General features: G+C 47.1%; 1 protein-coding gene across 1 annotated transcript in view; it reads left to right on the top strand.

Moving 5' to 3' along the window:
- LOC144484922 (NACHT, LRR and PYD domains-containing protein 3-like) overlaps positions 1-15,224 on the top strand; it is a 184,988-nt gene that overhangs the window by 51,832 nt on the left and 117,932 nt on the right. The window contains exon 12 of the mRNA XM_078203281.1: positions 633-803. Within this exon, the coding sequence (XP_078059407.1) occupies positions 633-803 (171 nt within the window). The remainder of the gene's footprint in view (positions 1-632; positions 804-15,224) is intronic.

Raw genomic sequence — 15,224 nt, 5'->3', positions numbered from 1 at the left:
TTCTCCAGCGTTTTTCTCGTATCCCCGCTCATTCTTTATATTCAAATAATCATCTAATTCCTTTTTGACTGCTTCGATGCAGCCGACCTCCACCACACTTCCCGGCTGTGAATTCCAGACCCGAACCACTGTCAGTGTGAGAAAGGTTTCTGTCGCATCATCTTCAACCCCACCACACACTCCATTCCTGAGCCACTGACCATCCCATGTCCCCCCCTGTGACTCAGGGTAAGGACATGGGAATCCTGTGCTCTTCCCTTTCACCATCATCCTTTTTGTCATTTAATCACTCCGGCACTTCCATTTTGTTCTTTCCTTGTCACCCGCCCATCCCCAGCTCCCTGTCACTTAAAACTATTTAATTCACTGCGATTTCCAATTTCTAATTTTAGCTAATTGAACTGAAACTAAATCTGTTTCTATCTTCACAGATATTGCCTGACCTGATGAGAGTCTCCAACATATTTATTCATATTTCAGAATTACAGCTTCAATATAATTTTGCCTTCTGTATCAACTGAAGTTGTGTTTCTTGAATGTCCCGCGCTGTACATTATTATTGTTAATGATCTTATTCTTAAAAACACTGTGGATTTACCCTGATTCCTGTTATTTTTCTCTCTGATCTCCAGTCTGTTTCGTAATGCTCTCACCGATTCTTGTGCCGAGGACCTGGCCTCTGCTCTCAGTACAAACCGCTCACTGATCGATCTGAATCTGGGTTCCAATAAACTGGGAGATTCCGGAGTGAAACTGCTGTCTGTGGCTCTGAGGAATCCGGACTGTAAAATACAGAAACTGGAGTAAGTAGCAGACTGTGTGAGATCGTGTTTATAATAACTGAATATTCAACAATATAATTTCACCACTGGTATTTGTATAAAAAACACTGCCCATTACTATTGGCGTCAGTTATGAATAAGGAAAATTGCTTTTCCTCTGACTCCTGTTGCTTCTCTCTCTGATCCCTGGGCAATGGGATGTCAGTCCCACAAATCCTTATGTTGAGGGAGTGGGGGAATAATGTTATGGTTCACCCTCTGAGGTCCTCTCCTCCTCCTCAGATGTGCACAGCTCTCCCCGGACACAGCATCCATTGATCTGTGAAAAGGGGGAGAGTGAGTGGATGACAGTAAATGGAGGACAGGACATGGTGGTGGAGTCTCGCTGTTAGTAACAGATGTCAGTACAGCAGCGAGAGCTGAACTTAGTTCAAGATGCGGAATCAGATTGGATAGAGGTAAGTCTGAGCAAAGTTAAAAGTTCACTTGTGGGAATCATTTATCGGCTCCTAACAACAGTCACAATCTCCGACACAATACACAGGAAAAATAATGGGGCCTTGTAAAAACATATTGCAATAACCACGGGTGATTTTAACCTTCATATACAAAGAAGAACAAAGAACCGCACAGCACAGTAACAGGCCCTTCAGCCCACCAAGCCTGTGGCGCCTCCTAACGCTTATTCAGACCCAGAACTTACTGCCAATTTGCGGTTTCTATTCCTCTGTTTGTCTCTTGTTCATGTGTCTACCAAGATGCACCTTGGACATGGGAAACGTGCCTGCTTCTGCCACCTCCATTGGCAGTGCCTTCCAGGCACCCACCACCCTCTGGGTGAAAACTTACCCCACACACCTCCCTCCAAACTTTGCTCCTCTTACCTTCAACCTGTGCCCTCTTGTAGTTGACCATTCCACCCTGGAGAAAAGTCTCTGACTATCCACCATATTGATGCTTCTCATAATTGTGGATCCCTCCATCAGGTCACCCCTCAGCCTCCCTTTTTTGTAGTGAAACAATCTGTGTTTATACATCGTCTCCTCATAACCTAACCGTCCTTGACCAGGCAACATTCTGGTAAACCTTCCTTGCACCCTCTCCAAAGCATCCACATCATTCTGGTCGTGTCGCGAACGGAACTGCAAGCAATATTCAAATGTGGCCAACTGAAGTTTCATGCAGCTGTAACATAACTTGACAACTTTTATACTCGATGCCCCGGTCGATGAAGACAAGCATGTTGTCTGCCTTCTTGACCACCTCATCCACCTGTATCTGTAGACTTGTACACACAGATCCCTCTGTAGGTCAGTGCTCCTGTGGCTTCTTCCATTTACTGTATAAATCACTCAGATTGCCAAAAGTTGAATAGAAGATTAGTTCACAGAATGTATTCAAGCAATTTCTTGGAGAAGCACGTTCCAGTGCCAATCACAAAACAAGCTGTTTTAGACATGGTGATGTGCAAATGTGTGGCGTTTCCAACAAAAATACATTCCTTTCATTTGGAGAAGAGCAGCAGAAGTGTTCCAGCCGTTGCTAATTCAAGGACTGTATTAGATTAAGTGAAGATGTGGCACCGGGGTTGGCACTGCTGCCTCACAGCGTCAGGGACCCGGATTCATTCCAGCCTTGGGCGACTGTCTGTGGAGTTTTCACATTCTCCCCGTGTCTGTGTGGGTTTCCTTCGGCTGCTCCTGTTTCCTCCCATAGTCCAAATAAACTGTGTAGGTTAGGTGGATTGGCCGTGCTAAATTGCCCGTTAGTGTCCAAGATGTGTAGGTTAGGTGGATTAGCGGCATAAATATGTGGGGTTACGGGAAACCGGGCAACTGCAGATCTATTAGTCTGACATTGATGGTATGGAAATCCTATAGTAATCTATAATAAAGGAAGTGATAACAGAACACTTCAAAATTAATGGCAGGATTAGACAGGGCCAACATGGATTTATGAAAGGCTGGCACGGTGACACAGTGGTTAACATTGTGGCATCACAGCCAGGGGCCCGGGTTCAATTCCAGCCTTGGGTGACTGTGTGGAGTTTCCACATTCTCCCCGTGTCTGCCTGTGTTTCCTCTGGGTGCTCCGGTTTCCTCCCACACTCCAAAGATATGGATGGTAGATGGAGTGGCCATGGTAAAATTGCCCTTCGTGTCCCAAGATATGTAGGTTAGGTGGATTAGCCCGAGTAAATTAGTGAGTTTATGGGGAGTGGACCTTGGTAAGTTACTCTGTCAGTGTGTCTCGATGGGCCGAATGACGATTCCTACACTAGGGATTCTATAGTTGCATGATTCACTCACAAGAGGTTATTAAATAAAATTGGAGCACGTGGGATTGGGTGGAATATACCAGCATGGACTGAGAACTGATTAATGGACAGAAACAAGGAGTTGGAATAAATGGGTTACTTTTGGGTTGACAGCCTCTAACTAGTGGAGTACGGCAGGGATCAGTGTTTGGGTCTCAGCTATTCAGAATCTACATGAATGATATGGATGTGGGGATCAAATATAATATTTCCAAATTTGTGAATAATGGAAAACGAGGTGAAAATCTGAATTGTGAGGAGGATGCAAAGATGTTTCAAGGGGATGTGGAGAGGCTCAGGGAGACTCCACAACTGGAGTAATGTGTACAGTGTTGAGCTCTTTACTTACAAAAGGATAGAATTGTATTGGAACCAGTTCAGAGAAAGTTCACTCGGCTGATTCCTGGGATGGAGAGGTTTATTTTACGAGGGAAATTTGAGCAGATTGGAGCAATATCTATGAAAGTTCAGAAGATTAAAAGGTGATCGCATTGAGGGGATGAGACAGGGTGGTTGCTGAGAGGCTGTTTCTTCTTGTAAGAGAGACCAGAACAAGGGGACAGATTTTAAAATGTAATTGTCAGTCCCTTAAGACTGAGATGAGGAGAAATTTATTTTTTAGATGGTGGCTGGTCAGTGGAATTCTCTTCCCTGGAGACTCGTGGCGGCAGAGTCATTGAATATATTCAAGGCTGAGATAAGAATGATTTTGGATTGAGAAGTGAATCAAGGGTTACGGGGAAAAGAGTTGAGACTATAATTAGATCAGCCGGGATGGAGTGTGCTCGAGGGGCTGAATGACCTTCTGCTGCTCCGAGGTATTTTGTTCTTATCCCAATACGTCCTTCAGACTGCTCTCTGTGACCAGTGATGGATAAACAAGCTCTATGTTTTGTCCTCACCAGACGCTCTCCTGTGCCCATTCACTAGGCCACCCACTCAACCCATCTCACCAGCAGTAATGACCCACTCTGCCCCCAGGCCTTCCTGATCCAGCACTTCATCTTCCATTGGCGTAAGGATGGCAAGACCTGGATGTCTCCACTCTTCTTCACTCATTCCCTGATGATGTTTGCTCTCTTTCCAAGCACATAAACTGTTACTCACCCATCAAACACATGCAGTAGCCCAGGGTTGTCCAACGTGTGGACCAAGGGGGGAATGTGACCCTCGAAGCCCCTCAATGCGGCCCCCGGAGCGAGTTTCCAGAATCTCAGTCACATAGTTCAGTTTGAATGGAAGAATCTGCATGGAGCTGCTCCTCCAATCACATCCCGTTTCTTTCCCATGTTTGCTGCTGATAGGTTTTTGAGCCAATCTGCAGCAAATGTGGGAGAGAAACAATTTGTGATTGATGAGGATTAAACTCTAATAATCATCTTTATTTATTACTCATTATTGTGCTCAGCAAGTTGTTTCTTTTCATATCTCAGTTTAGTTTTTAATTGAAATTTCTGCTGTGCCAAACTTTATCATTCTGAAATTTACTCATCGGCCCCTTGAGTGAGAAAAACATTGACGTGTGTTTGCCCAGTGAATATGTTGGTCAGCCCTGCTCGAGCCTATGCTGGTGGCAGCCTAACGGACATGTCTCTGACAGTCAATGCTGCTGCCTTTGCATTGTAAGAGTTTTAACAACACCAGGTTAAAGTCCAACAGGTTTATTTGGTAGCAAATACCATTAGCTTTCGGAGCGCTGCTCCTTCGTCAGATGGAGTGGAAATCTGCTCTCAAACAGGACACAGAGACACAAAATCAAGTTCCAGAATACTGATTAGAATGCGAATCTCTACAGCCAACCAGGTCTTAAAGAGACAGATAATGTGAGAGAAGGCAGCATTAAGCACAGGTTACAGAGATGTGTATTGTCTCAAGGCAGGACAGCCAGAGAGATTCTGCAAGTCCTTTGCATTGCCAGTGTCTGGGTGGAGATGTTCTTTCCACAATTTCCCTCTCATCCTTATTCACATATCAGGCTGTGCTGCACTCACCGTGGCAGAACACATCAGGACATTGATCCTTTTCCACTCTGTAACCACGTGTCTGAAACCTGCTCACCTCCCAGCAATCTCCATCCAGACTGGCTTGTACCGATGGGATAATCTCCTCCCATCCTGAGGGAACAGGACCTCCCTCCGAGCCTGAGCAGCCGGGAGGAGCCCCTCCAGGGAGGGGGGGGGGGGGAAGCCTTGCTCTGCTTTCTGACATTTCAGTCCTTCATTCAGTAAGCAGAGCTCCCTCGCTGCTCCCTCCAGAGCTGCTGTGTTTGAAAGTCCTGCTGCCTTTGGAGATGGTGCCAGCATTGCCTGAACCGGGACTGCCCCGTGCCCGGGCTGCCTCAGTGGGCAGCTCCCCCTGCCTGCCAGCCATTAATTGTCTCCCTCTGACAATATCACCGTCATAACTCTGCCTATCCTGCCCACACGGACACACCACCCATTTCCAATCCCCATGCTGGGACTTCAGAGCTTCAGGTAAAATCACAGCCATTATCTTCAACCTCACCACAAACTGCATTCCCAAACCACTGACCATCCCATGTCCCTCCCGAGCCACTCAGAGTAAGGACATGGGGATTCTGTGATTGTGGTCCTGTCCCATCATCACTTTTATCATTTAATCACTCCTGTAATTCCAGTTTGTCCTTTCTTTGTTTCTTCCCCAGCCACCCACCGCTGTCACTTCAAACCTGTCAATTCACTGCCCGTTCCCAGTTCCAATGGAAGCTCAAACTTTACCCCTGTTTCTCTCTTCACATGTATTTAGCTAACCTGCTGAGCATTTCCAGTTTATTTATATTTCATTTTCAGCATTGAGTATTTCCTCATTCTACAGAAATGCAGGTTGTGTTTTTGGAATGTCTGATACAATACATTATTATTGTTATTAACAGTATTATTTAAAACACTGGGGATTGAGCCTGATTCCTGTTATTCCTCTCTCTGGTCTCCAGTCTCAGACATAACGCTCTCACAGATTCTTGTGCTGAGGATCTCGCCTCCGCTCTCTGTACAAAACAGTCACTGAGGATTCTGTACCTGGAATCAAACTCCTTCACAGATCAATCTGTCCCTGCTCTCCGCCGCCTCATACTGACCTGCAGCAGTCTGGAGGTGATCCGGTGAGTGTTTGTGTTAATTTTTAGTGTAACAGTTAAAATATCAATGGATTTAAAATATAAATGTGCCTGAATCTTCCAAGCAGCAGCAATGGTAAGCAGATTGTCGGTATGTTTAAAAATTCTCCCAACCTGAAACTGCTGCATATTTCTCCCAGGATCTTCAGCACTGCGACCCTGGGAGCTCCATCAGAGCAGACAAGAGTCGGGGAAGAGAGAGCACACACCCTATTTACAGCACAGTAACCCCGGGGAGCTCCAGCAGAGCAGAGTTGGGGAAGAGAGAGCACACACCCTATTTACAGCACAGTGACCCCGGGGAGCTCCATAAGTGTTATTTGATTGTGGGAGTGAATGGGTTGGTGTGTCGCTGGATGAGTGGTTAGTCAGGGAGCTGAGGAGAGGTTCAAGGATTAGTTCTGGGTGTCGGGAGGGTGGTCGAGTTGTGTTGTGTTGGGTTGGAGGGTTAATCAGCAGTTTGGATGGTGGCTGGGAGTTAGTAATGTTGGGTGTCTAGTTAGATTTGGTTGCGTGGTCGGAGGTTGGGTTTGGTTTCTAGCTTTGGAGAGTAGTGGGTTGGGGTTGCTTCTTGAGTAATCAGTTTAAGTCAGAGATATAGTCAAGAATGTATTCAAGAGGCGGCTGCATATAGCACTTGGGGCGAACAGGATCAAAGGTTATGGGGAGAAAGCAGGATTAGGCTTTTGAGTTGGACGATCAGCCATGATTGTGATGGATGGTGGAGTCGGCTTAAAGGGCCAAATGGCCGCCTCCTGCTCCTATCTTCCATGTTTCTGTGTCAGGTCAGGAGAGGGTGGGACGGATGAGGCCACGTTGGGAGGTTTAGTCAGATTTGTTCAAGGGCTAGTGGGAGGTAGTCGGGCTGGAGGGGAGGGAGAGATGATTTACGGGAGTGATAGCCTGTCAGGGGGAGATACCAGCAGTAGCCAGGCCTGTGACACCACAGCTGGTTCTGCTGTGGGACAGGGTCGGGCAAAGAGCAAGCGAGCAGTAGTAATAGGGGACTCGCTAGTTAGAGGCACAGACAGGCGTTTCTGTGGCTGCAATCGAGACTCCAGGATGGTGTGTTGCCTCCCTGGTGCCAGGGTCAAGGACGTCTCTGAGCGATTGCAGGACATTCTTAAGGGGGAGGGTGAGCAGCCAGAGGTCGTTGTACATATTGGTACCAACGACATCGGTAGGAAAATGGATGAGGTCCTGAAATGTGAATACAGAGAGTTAGGCAGAAGGCTAACGTGTAGGACCTCGAAGGTAGTAATTTCAGGACTACTATCGGTACCACGTGCTAGTGAGAGTAGGAATAGGAGGATTAGGCAGATGAATGACTGGCTTGAGAGCTGGTGCAGGGGACAGGGATATAGATTTTTGGATCATTGGGATCTTTTCTGGGGAAGGGCTGATCTGTTCAAGAGGGATGGGTTACATTTGAACTGGAGGGGGACTAACATCCTGGCGGGGAGATTTGCTCGAGCAACTCGGGAGTGTTTAAACGAGGTTGGCAGAGGGGTGGGATCCAAAGCAGTAGGGAGACAGAAGAGAAGTTTGAGGACAGCACGGAAGTTAAAGAGAGCACATTAATTAGTAAAGGCAGTGTCAGTAATCCTAGTACCAGACAGATCAGACAGAAGCAAGACAGAGAGCAAGGGAAGTCCAGATTAAACTGCATTTATTCCAATGCAAGAGGCCTGACGGGCAAGGCAGATGAACTCAGGGCATTGATGGGTACATGGGACTGGGATATTATAGCAATTACTGAAACATGGCTAAGGGAGGGACAGGACTGGCAGCTCAATGTTCCAGGGTACAGATGCTATCGGAAAGATAGAACAGGAGGTAAGAGAGGAGGGGGAGTTGCACTTTTGATTAGGGAAAGCATCACGGCCGTACTGAGAGGGGATATATCCGAGGGTTCAGCCACTGAGTCTATATGGGTTGAACTGTGGTTTCGGGTGTTTTTTAAAAAAGGGTGGCATGGACAAGTTGGGCCAAAAGGCCTGTTTCCATGCTGTAAACCTCTGTGACTCTATGAGTGGGTCTAGTCGGATTGTGGGAGGTGGAGTATGGGGATCAGTGGGAAGTGATTGGGGGACTCGGTTGTGCTATTCAGGTGTTAGCCCAGGTGGTGAGCTGTCTAACATTACCTGAGTAACTATCCAGGTAAACTTTGTGGATCTGTCCCAAGTATCTGACTCTAACTGCAGCAGGGGAGTTCCCCAATAGTAGTTAATACCTCTGGGACAATTCCCAGGTAGATCAGTGCGTCAGGACATCCACAGGGTCCCGATGCTCATCTTCGGATGTGTGTCTGGTCTCTGGCGATCCAGAGACCAGAAGATTTGTCCCATTAACTCCAGTCTCCTGTTATTTACTCTGTTGTTCAATCTGTTTATTTCCTGTTTCATCTTTAATCTGTTTCAGGCTGCACTGGAATCAGTTCAGCCCAAATGGAAAGAGACAGCTGGAGCCGCTGCAGGGATCCAGACGGGGACTGAGTGTGAAAGTGTGAACATTTCAATCTGTAAACATGGCTGCTCCACCGGTTACAGTGAAATCCTGAATTGTGAAGATCTTCGACAGCTCCTTCCAAACCCTTCATTCCTGCCCCTCTCCCTCCCTATTCCATCAGCCCCTCCAGCCTGGCACTGATTTCCCTGCTTCCCTGGTTTCCCAGCTGGAAAACTGTTGTAGTTTTAGTCTCCACATTGAAGGAAAGATTGCTGCAAACCATTGTTTAAGCAGCAATGTGTTGTCAGTGTTCTCAGCAACAGAGTCTTCAACCTCCTTTCAAAATGGAGCAGCAGAGATCATTCTCCAGAGAGAGAACAGTGTGTGTGTGATTCTGACAGTACCCAGCAGAGGGCAGATTGGTCAATCTTGTCAGAGTTTCCTCTCTGTCTCTGTGAATGAATTAAAGGCTCCACCAGCCTCTCCTCAAAACCTCTTTCACTATCTGGTGATTAAAGTGACACAATGCCACCATCTGCTGGCGGCTCACAGCTACTGCAGGCGCTGCTCTCTGTGAGCCTCAGACAAGTTCAGTCAGTCCCATGTCTGCATCTGGGAACCGGTTCCTGCAGCGTGAATATTGAACAATATTGACAGGGATTGGAGTTTGTAGCAGGAACCCCGGCTGGTGAATTAACCCTTTTTATCACCAGACACTGTACATGAACTCTGTTCCCTCATTCCCTCTGGGAGATATTGTCTGGAGATTGTAGTTGGGGATGATCTCAGACTGTAATGTGTACATTTGGTGCAGTTATCAGACACTAATCCCATTCAGAATGGGAGTGGGTAAACTCTGCTGCACTCTGTAATTCCTGTTTCCAAGATAACACACCTGCACCTATTTCCAGACACACAGGCCCAAACTGACACCCACACACTCACAAACACAGACAATTGTACACTCTTATCCACGTACTGACACAGAGAGAAACACAGAATCTCTCTTAAATACTCTCAACACGCAGCCATAAACCCACAGAAACACACATCACAAACCACTATCAAGCAACAAACCCATGCACTACAGCAGTTAATGAAATTGCAGCGCCCTGTAACCAAATAACATTTAAGTTGGGCAACAAGTGATAACATTTCCTCTGAAACCGACATCCCTCGAACGAAAGCAACACAGGAACACTGGCGCAGCATTGCACAGGATCAGAGCCTCGGAAATGCAGTTTCCTCTTTCCTTGTTCCTTATATCTCACTGAGCAGATACAGAGCCATAGCATAGAAAGCTAGAATTCACAATTTCACTCTGTTCCTGCACACTCACCTCAGCTTTATTTAATTTCTGAATGGATGATTTATTTTGGATTATCCCTAAGATCTCAGGATAGATGCATGATGTCAGATATTGCCATTATTTATCAAACTGTTTATTTTACCATGACAGATATTACCTGGTGTTTGTCGGATTGTTGCTTTTCATCCATCTACAGTTGCAGATGCCGGTGCTGAAAAGTGGGTAGATATTCTATACCATTAAAAGCTTCACATTGAATCGGGGAAATTCTTCAAAGACTATGAATTAATCACTTTCCAATTAGTATCATTTCTTCAAAACAAACTATTCATATCATCTATTATTTCAATTTAAACTAACTTTATTGTGTTGTCTGGTCTGTGCTAGTTTTAACTGAATACTGCTCAGTTTGTGACATGATCTGTGTTATTGAGTCTTGGAACAGAAAGGGTTAGTGCTGCTGCTCTGTAATTGTAATGGATATTCCTGATTTTATAATATGTATAACTGTAGTTATTTACAATTAAATGCTTATTGGTTAATTAGTTAAATGCTAATTGTGAATCATTGGAATGCTGAAACTGATACGTACACAAGCTAATAAAGAGCGGGGGACTGGTGTAAATAATTGTGTAATAATAATAGTGTAAATAGTGTAAACGCTAACAGTGAGCGTGAAACTGAAAAGACCATAAGATACAGGAGCAGAATTCAGCTATTCTGCTCATCGAGTCTCCTCCACCATTTAATCACGGCTGATAAGTTTCCAACCCCATTCTCCCGCATTTCCCCCATAACATTTGATCCCCTTACCAATCAAGAACATATCTATCTCTGTCTTAAATACACTCAATGAGAGAGTGAGTGAGCAGAAAGAGTGAGGGAGAGGGTCGGTGAAGAGCGAGTGAGGGGGAGTGAGGTTGAGGGCAGATGGTGTGAGGGGAGAGCGCGATGGGAGGTTGAATGAGGGGGAGAATAGGTGAAAAGTGAGGGAGAGAATGGGGGAGGGAGAGTGAGGAGGGGAGGGAGATTGTGAGGAGGGGAGGGAGAGTGACGGGAAGATAGCGCATGAGGGATAAGAGAATGAGAGGGGAGTGCGGGGGACGCAGGGGGAGGAGAAGGGTGAAGCGGAGAGATAGAGGGGACGGAGTGAGGGGGAGAGAGTGGGGGATGAAAGTGAGGAGGAGAGAGAAGAGAATGAGGTAGAGTGAAGGGGAGAAAGTGAGCGGAGATGGAGTGAAGGGACGGTGAGAGGGGGAGAAAGGTGAAGGAGGAGGGAGAGAACGGGGAGAGGAACTGATGGGGAGAGAGTCAGAGGAGAGAGTAAGTGAAGAGCAACTGAGGGGAGAGAGCATAAGCGGGAGAGAGGTTGATGGGACGGATAGTGAAGGGGAGTGTCTGAGGCGGGATAGTGTGATGGAAAAGACTGAGGGGGAAGAGAGTGGAAGGTCTGAGGCGGGATAGTGTGACGGAAAAGACTGAGGGGGAAGGGAGTGGAAGGTCTGAGGCGGGATAGTGTGATGGAAAAGACTGAGGGGGAAGACACTGAAGGGGAAGGGAGAGAGTGAAGACAGAGAGTGAGGAGGAGAGAGAGGGGAGGGCGAGTGGGGAAGTGTGAAGGGAGAGAAACTAAGGGATGGAAAGTAAAGGGGAGAGTGTGAGGGAAGAGACTGAGGGGGAAGAGAGTGAAAGGGAAGGAATTGAGGGAGGGAGTGAGGGGGAGGGAGAAATTGAGTGAGGAGGAAGGGAGTGAGGAGAAGAGAGGGTGAGGGGAAGAGAATCAGTGGGAGAGGGAGTGGACAAGAGGGGAAAGTGTGAGGGAGGCAGAGTGTGCAAGGGGGAGAGATCAAAGGTTCTAGAATGTGGGTCGCGAGAGGGAGGGCAAGAGTAGGGGGAGAGAATGAGGTGGAGGAGGAGGGAGGGGGAGAGAGAGGGCGAGGGTATTTTTTCACTCACTTTCCTGCAATCCTTCCCCGTTGCTCCGCCTATTTGCTTCTGTGTTGCATCTTGTAATAAAGTCGAGGAAAATCCCAACGTGATTTGTTGTTTTAATGCGGGGGGGGGGGGGCGGGCGGGGGGGGGGGGTGGAAGGGGAAGGGTCTGGAGATCACTGGCTCCACCCTCATCCCCACTCTCCCTTTTCCCTCTCACTCCTTCCAGTCGTGTCTGGGGCAGTTCCGGGGCTGGAGAGGATTGTTCTGGTTCACTGTGGGAGGGGGGGAGAAAACTGTTCTCTGTCCCCGAGGTTTAATGCAGCCTCTGTGACTAGGCCTCAATTCAAGGCCTAATCTCAGAGGGCCCTCAGAATGTCCTTTTGTATTTGCTTCATCCCCGAACAGTGTCAGTGCTGAAGTGGGAGAACTCGATGGTTAAAAACAAAATAATGCATTTAATTCAGGATGTGATTGTGGGTTTTCCTGCTCTCTCTCTCTCCCTCTCTGTCTCCCATCGTTCTCCTCTGATTGTGAGTTATCAGTGAGAGAAATGGGAAATGGAGGGTAACAGTGAGGGGCGGGGGGATGGGGCGGGGGGGACGGGAGGGTAACAGAGCAGTTTGCTTGTGGGATCTTGCTGTGCGTATTTTCCCTGCAGCCTATCCTGCTGGGAGACCGTGGTTCCGCTCCCCAAATTCAGTGTACTGACAACTGACTGTGATTGCTTCCATCTCCCACCACTGCCCCCAGCCTCATTTCTCAATGTGAATCAGTGATCAACACAAACAGTGGTCACAGGGTGACATGATTTAAAATGGTCAGACAGAAACCTTTCAGAGTGCATTTCAATCCAGATTCATCGTCAGAGAGAGAGAGAGATTATCCAGAGCAGGCGAGAGAGAGAGGAGGGCAATGGGTACGTACAGAGATAGGGGGAGATAAACAGGCAGAGAGAGAGAGAACAGAGATAGAGCATCAAGTGCAGGAGAGAGAGAGAGGAGGGTGTGGATAGGGACAGAGATGGTGGAGGTAAAAGAGAGAGAGAAACAGAGAGGAGTGACTGTGCTAGAAGTGGAAGGTTCCCTGTTCATATCAAATGTACAAACAGCACCAAACCTGGAGTGACGTCCCATTATTGTAATTGGGGAGGGGTGGAAGGAAGAGGCGGGGAGGGAGAGAGAGGGAGAGGTGTGGTCCCTCATTCCCACTCACTTTACCCCAACCTCACTTAAATATCACATTGTATCTGGCCATGGTCAGACTGTGTGGGATCTTGCTGTGCACTCATGCTCTGTGCCTCCCCCTTGCCCCATATTACTCTCACTCCAACAGTGTCCACATTTTAAACATAAAAGATTGAGGGAAAGGAGGGTGGGATATGGAGAGGAACAGGGTAAGGCAGAGTTGCAGAGAGGGCGTTTCGATCGAGTTCTCACAGGGGCTTGGAATGAAAAAGGCTGCGATTGGGACCCGGTTTAATTGGCCAATTGGACAGTGCCTGTGTTTTACTCTCAGTAATGTCACGGTGCTGTGTGAGAGCCCAGGGCAGCGCTTCAATCTACTTTTACTGAGTTTCTCTTTGTAACATTCTCAGTCTCCCTCTCTCACTGTGAAGCACTCGGGAGGGAGAGGGAGCTGAAATTCACATTCCTGAGCCTGGGGAAAGGCTTGTTCTCCAACCCAGAGTCCTCTTGTGTTTTTTAGACAGGGTGGTGGGAATTAAGTAAACCTGCCCCCACCCACTCCCCCCAGCAAAATGCTTTGATGTGTTTAATTAATTTAATACTGGGACAGTCACGAGGCATTTGCACCTTCATTTCATTTTGAAACCTGTTCCCCTTTGGTCAGAGTTTAATAATGGGAAGGATGTGGAAATGAATGTTTTCCCCGGCACCCCAGAGAAAATAATGCTGAGAGGAGACTTGATAGAGAGATTCAAGATCCCAAGAAGTATCGACAGGTTAAAGAGTGAGAAACTCTTCCCTCTCAAGAGATGGTCAGGAACTAGAGGTCACGGATTGAGAATTGGTTCGCAGACAGGAAACAGTGAGTCGGATTTAAAGGATATTTTTCTCAGTGGCAGCCAATGACTAGTGGGGTCCCGTAGGGGTCAGTTCTTTCCCACCTCTTCACAAAATACACCAGTGATTTGGATAAGCTGTGCATCTTCCAGTCTCTCTGCATCTCTCTGTATCTGCCTGTTCACTGTATTTCTCTCTGTATCCGCCTGTTCACGATATTTCACTGTGTATCTGCCTGTCTCTCTGCATTTCTCTCTGTATCTGCCTGTTCACTGTATTTCTGTGTATCTGCCTGTCTCTCTGTTTCTCTGTATTTATACATACAGAGACACAGGCAGATACAGTGCGAAATACAGTGATACAGGCTTGAGGCTGTCAACAACATTCAGATTGAATGCAATTGGTTCCGTGTCTCTGAGTCCTCGCTATAAACTCATCGCTCCAAATTCAGAAGCCTGTTTTGCTCTGCTGGGACTCTGGCTGCTGCTCTGGATACAAATGTTGTAAAGTTGTCTTCTGCAGCCTGCTTTTGGCAGTTTAAAACCCCCCAGCACAGAGACACCTGCTTTTTAAAGAGACAATGCTGTATGATTTCTTATTTTGGTTTCAGCATTTCTTTTCAATATGTACATTATTCAAACTCCACATTTTTAACCTTATATGTGCAACTGTGGAGAGAGAAGCAGATTCTGGGATTGGGGGGGGACTGAGAGACAGAGAGATAGTGAAACACACATAATCTCACACACGAGCAGAGACACACAGACACACACACACAGCCCCACACTCACAGACAGACACACAGATACACAGACACACACGGTGACCCACAGAGAGACACGCACACAGAGCGACACACATACACAGAGACACACACACAGACAGAAACACAGGCACACACACAGAGACACAGCGGCACGCGCAGACACAGAGATAAACACACAGAGACACACTGAGGCACACAAACAGAGGCACACAGACACACACACTGACACAGAGACACACGCAGACACACAGACATGCAGAAAGATGCACAGACACAGACATAGATACACACAGGCACACACACACACACACACAAACACAGATACAACCCTAGTTTTGTCTCAATAGCTGGGTCCCCGTCACATTTAAGTACTAACGTTAGCTTAGTGAGGAGACAACTCTGTCAGAAATATCTCAGTGCTGCGCTCACATCAAATGGCCACTGTGAAGAAACGTCAAATGGTTGACTGATGTTTGTGGATATTTTTCACAGATTCCCAGAGAGGGAGAGG

The sequence above is a fragment of the Mustelus asterias genome, unplaced genomic scaffold (genome assembly GCF_964213995.1).
Source record: "Mustelus asterias unplaced genomic scaffold, sMusAst1.hap1.1 HAP1_SCAFFOLD_134, whole genome shotgun sequence".
Lineage (NCBI taxonomy): Eukaryota > Metazoa > Chordata > Chondrichthyes > Carcharhiniformes > Triakidae > Mustelus > Mustelus asterias.
This window is presented reverse-complemented; position numbering and strand designations above follow the sequence as displayed.